This window comes from Panicum virgatum, chromosome 7N, assembly GCF_016808335.1.
Source record: "Panicum virgatum strain AP13 chromosome 7N, P.virgatum_v5, whole genome shotgun sequence".
Taxonomy (NCBI): Eukaryota; Viridiplantae; Streptophyta; class Magnoliopsida; order Poales; family Poaceae; genus Panicum; species Panicum virgatum.
This window is the reverse complement of record NC_053151.1, coordinates 19,034,287-19,039,617: the sequence shown is the minus strand read 5'-3', so window position 1 is coordinate 19,039,617 and position 5,331 is coordinate 19,034,287. Positions and strand designations below refer to the sequence as shown.

At 47.6% G+C, this 5,331-nt stretch overlaps 1 protein-coding gene across 1 annotated transcript; it reads left to right on the top strand.

Annotated features, from left to right (window-relative positions):
• Nucleotides 1-1,495: 1,495 nt before the first annotated feature.
• On the top strand, nucleotides 1,496-2,031 carry LOC120680978. Its single transcript, XM_039962541.1, has 2 exons — nucleotides 1,496-1,640; nucleotides 1,685-2,031. The coding sequence occupies exons 1-2, from the start codon at nucleotides 1,496-1,498 to the stop codon at nucleotides 2,029-2,031; spliced, it is 492 nt and encodes a 163-aa protein (XP_039818475.1).
• The last annotated feature ends 3,300 nt before the right edge of the window (nucleotides 2,032-5,331 follow it).

The window sequence follows — 5,331 nt, the reverse complement described above, 5'->3', positions numbered from 1 at the left end:
AGCAGCTATATTCATGCAATATTTGCCAGATACACCAGAAGTTCGTCAAATACAGCGCCTCACAAGAGAGGCCCTCCACCAGATTGACAAGCAGAACCCAATTCCTTTTGGTTCTCACAATAGCCGTACTCCAGCATGGCCACGAGGAGATCAAGAAGCTAACCAAGCACCACGTCCACCCCACCACCAACGTCCAAGATTCCAAGAAGAGAGCTACCATGCAGGCCCATCGAGAAGCCATGATCATGGTCGCGGCAACTTCAGGGATGCACAAGAAATTATCAATGCTCGACGTCACCGACGCCCGGGTGACGAAACTGATCATTTCCCCGCTTTCAGCCAAAACATCAACTACGCTGAATACCCGATCGGCTTCAACCCCGTCAACATGCAGAATCTGAAGAAATACGATGGTAAGCAAGACTCTCATCAATGGCTTCAAATTTACTCAACTGCTATTGAAGTTGCAGGGGAAACAAATTCTACAAAAGTAATCTACTTCCCGATGGCCTTGGAATCTGCACCCCTCACGTGGCTCGAGAGCTTGAAACGCAACTCGATCCACTCGTGGGAGGATTTGAAGCAGCTCTTCATCAACAACTTCCAGGGCTCCATCCACCGACCTGCTGCTCGCCACGACCTGCGCTTATGCAAACAGGAACGTGGCGAGACATTGACGTCGTACATCAAGAGGTTATTCGACACTCACTCCACCATCACCAACATCGTCAACGATGAAGTCATCGACTGCTTCCACAATGGCCTCGCCACTCAGCAACTATATCGCGACTTCGGAAGAAACCGACCCCGTTCGGTCATGGCCCTCCGCAACATGATGCTGGGGTGGGCCGACCAAGAAGAACAAGAGCGCGACCGCTTTCCTCGCCGCGACGACAACAACTCCAAGCTCAATGGCGACCCACGCCATGATAAAAACCAATGCAACAGAGACAAGAAGCGCAGGCCAAATGACACTATCGCAACAGTCGATCAAGGCCAGCACAGTAAAAAAGGAAACCAGCAAGATGATTTCCAGAAACTCCTCAATAGGACATGCCTCCTGCATCCCAAGTCAAAGCACTCGATTCTCGAATGCATCAACTTACGGAAGTCTCTCCAAGAGCATCCACTTGAAGAAGACAAGAAGAAAAAGGGCAAGTAGGATGAGGAAGATAATGACAAAGATGGACATACGGGTTTTCAGCAACCCTCCAACACAGTCAATGTCATATATGGAGGAGACTCTTCCTTCAATAAATGTGCCCAGAAATTGGCTTGGCGCGAAATCTTGAATCTGGAACCCACCATCCCTACACCGCTGATATATAGCGAGGTCCCGATTACTTTCTCCCAAGAGGACCAATGGACCAGCTTCTCCGAGCCGGGAAAGTTTCCGCTCATCCTAGACCCTGTGGTGGCAGGCTCCAGGCTCACTCGAGTACTTATTGATGGAGCTAGTGGCTTAGACCTCTTGTTTGCAAGTACTCTGTCAAAGATGGGGTTGGACATCTCCGACAGATTAACTCCAAGCAAAGCTTCGTTCTACGGTATCGTTCCGGGCAACACTTCTACACCAATCGGGACCGTCGTACTACCAGTTACCTTCGGCACCCAGGCAACTACAGAACAGAGCTCATCAAGTTTGAAGTAGCCAGCTTTGAGTCCTCATATCTTGCCATATTAGGACGACCAGCTCTGGCTAAATTTATGGCCGTCCCACACTACGTCTACCTGCTACTCAAGATGCCAGGGAAAACAGGGGTTCTCTCACTTCGTTGTGATCTCCTGATGTCATTTGAGTGCGAAAAGGAAGCTATCACCTACGCCTCCACCAATCGACTGCCGGATACTTCAGAAGAATTACTCGCGGCAGCAAAACAACTCTCCGCTTCAGGGATGGAGATCCCCACAAAGAAGGCGAATAACTCTGCTCCAAAACCACCTGACAATGTGGGTGTAAAGGCAATCCAACTTGTGGAAGGCGACTCATCCAAGACTGCCCTAATTGGCACAGGGCTCATTGACAAATAGAGAAGCGCGCTCATCAACTTCCTTAGGGCTAACCGAGATGTGTTCGCTTGGATACCAGTAGACATGCCAGGTGTGCCCAAGGAGTTGATCAAGCACTCCTTAAATGTCAAGGCAACAGCCGTCCTCAAGAAACAACACCTGCGGAGATTCTCAACCGAGAAAAAGGAAAGCCATCAAGAAAGAACTCGCCAAACTACTCGCGGCTAGGTTCATTAAAGAGGTTTACCACCCCGCAATGTTATCTTAAATGCTAAATGATAAACAGTCGGTCACCTACTGTTTAGCCCATTATTCGGGCAAAACGGGTGTTTAAACGGGAAAAACGGCCGTTTAAACGGTCAAAACAACCGATTGAACAGAAATGATGTGCCACTGTGTAGCATTTTGACGGTGTTTAAATGGGCTAAATGACTGTTTAGGCGAATAATTCCACCCCGAGTGGTTGGCTAACCCTGTTGTCGTCCTCAAGATGAACAACAACGAGTGGAGGATGTGTGTCGACTACACAGACCTCAACAAGCATTGCCCAAAGGATCCTTTCGGGCTCCCACGCATCGACCAAGTCATCGACTCAACGGCCGGCTGCGTGCTGCTTTCCTTCCTTGATTGCTACTCGGGCTATCATCAAATAGCTCTCAAGGAAGAAGATCAGATAAAGATAGCGTTCATCACCCCGTTCGGGGCATACGCATACAAGACCATGTCTTTCGGGTTGAAGAACACTGGGGCGACATACCAGCGTGCTATACAGCTCTGCTTCACCAATCAGCTACACCAAAACGTCGAAGCCTACGTTGATGATGTAGTTGTCAAGACAAGGGAGTACGACTCGTTCATCCCTGATCTAGAGGAAACCTTCAACAGTCTACGCAGCTTCAGATGGAAGCTGAATCCCACCAAGTGCGTCTTCGGTGCACCATCTGGAAAACTACTCGGCTTCATCGTCAGCCACAGAGGGATCGAAGCAGATCCAGAGAAGATAAATGCTATAATGGATAAAGAAGCACCAGCAACTGTCAAAGATGTCTAGAAGCTTACTGGATGCATGGTAGCTCTGAACAGATTCCTCTCAAAGCTTGGAGAACGAGGCCTTCCTTTGTTCAAATTACTGAAGAAACAAGACAAGTTCCAATGGTCCCAAGGAGCAGCCAATGCACTCGAAGATCTCAAGCAACACCTCCAGTCACCACCTATTCTCATGGCTACAATGCCTGGAGAAGAGCTACTTCTGTACATCGCAGCTACCACCCACGTCGTGAGCACGACAATTGTGGTAGAGTGCCCAGAAGAGGGGCACGCCTTCGACGTCCAACGCCCTGTCTACTGCGTCAGTGAAGTCCTTTTTGAATCAAAGGTACGATACCCATCAATTCAAAAGCTTCTATATGCAATCCTCATAACATCAAGGAAGCTGCGCCATTACTTCAACGAATACAAGATCTCAGTTGTCACCGATTTCCCACTGGAGGACATTATACACAATCGAGACGCGACTGGACGCATCTCCAAATGGGCAGTCGAGTCAGGAGCACTCGAATTGCACTGCAAGCCAAGAACAGCAATCAAGTCGCAAGCACTAGTCGACTTTTTGGCTGAATGGAGGGAAAATCAAATCCCGGCGCCAGCTAGCATTCCAGAAACTGGGCGGAGGTGGGGCCGGCATGCTCTTCATCTCTCCCAAAGGTGAACAGCTCAAATACATTTTCCAAATTCTCTTTGAAGTTTCCAACAATGAAGCAGAATATGAAGCACTTCTGCATGGTCTTCGACTAGCCGACTCACTCGGCATCAAGTGACTACTCGTCTATGGCGACTCCCTCCTCGTTGTTCAGCAAGTTAACAAGGAGTGGGATATCAACAAGGAAACCATAGATGCATATGTTGCAGAAATCAGAAAACTTGAGAACAAGTTCTCAGGATTGGAAATTCATCATGTCATCCGCGACAACAACGTAGCAGCCGATGTCTTGTCAAAGCTTGGTTCTGATTGAGCAGAAGTCCCCCTGAGAATCTTCGTTCATGAACTACATCATCCTTCCGTCGTCACCTTCGCACAAATGAGCATCGACTCAGTTTCTTCCGAAACTAGTCGAGAAGTCATGATGGTGGAGGTCGATTGGAGAGTACCTTTCATCGACTACATCAGAGAATAGGTACTCCCTCCTAGTATCAAGAAAGAAGATGCTGTGGTAGCTCGCATCATGTGATGCAGCAAGAACTACATTTCTCATCGACGACAAGTTACACAAGCGAGGAGCAAGATCGGGAGTATTCATGAAGTACATTACAACTGAAGAAGGAAAAGACATCTTACAAGAAGCTCATGAAGGCACTTGCGGTAATCATGTAGCATCATGCACCCTTGTTGGAAAGGTCTTCAGGTCAGGATTCTACTGGCCTACAGCTCTATCAGATGCAGAAGCACTCGTACAGCGATGTCCAGGATATCAATACTTCGCCAAGTAGAATCACTTGCCTGCTCACAATCTTACCACCATACCTCCATCTTGGCCGTTTGCATGCTGGAATTTGGATATGATTGGGCACTTCCAACAGCGCCAGGAGGTCTCACACACATCTTAGTGGCAGTCGACAAGTTTACTAAGTGGATTGAGGTTAAACCAACCACAAAGATATCATCAGACCGCGCAGTGGAATTCATCAGCGAGATTCTTCATAGATTTGGATTTTCCAATACCATTATAACAAATTTGGGCTCAAACTTTACTTCACAGTCTTTCTAGGACTACTGCGAGAACTCTTGCATTGACGTCAAGTATGTATCAGTTGCACATCCAAGGGCTAATGGCCAAGTGGAACGCATCAATGGACTGATAATTGATGGACTCAAAAAGCGGATCTTCGACGAAACAAGTAAAAAAGGAGGCAAATGGATCACGAAATTACCAATGGTAGTTGGGGACTGCGTACTCAACCAAGCAAGGCTACTGGCCAGACACCTTTCTTTTTAGTCTAAAGCTCCGAGGCAATCCTACATGCAAACATCTTGTGGAAGTCACCTCGACTAGAGATGTATGATCACGTCACAGCTAATGGAACTCGACAACTGGAGCTGGATTCACTAGATGAGATAAGATGCAATGCTTTATTGCGGTCTACCCGATATCTCCAGAGTATGTGACGCTATCATGACTGCAATATCCAAGAAAGATCCTTCAATGTTGGAGATATGGTTCTTCGCCGAATCCAAGATGAGACAGGATTACACAAACTCAACTCAAGATGGGAAGGTCCTTTCATCATCTCCAAAGTTACAAGACCAGGTTCTTATCGACTAAT

Coding starts and splice junctions, on each gene's coding strand:
- LOC120680978 (XM_039962541.1), top strand. CDS start 1,496: ATGGGGTTGGACATCTCCGACAGATTAACTCCAAGCAAAGCTTCGTTC. Junction 1,641..1,684: donor TACAGAACAGAGCTCATCAA/GTTTGAAGTAGC, acceptor TTGCCATATTAG/GACGACCAGCTCTGGCTAAA.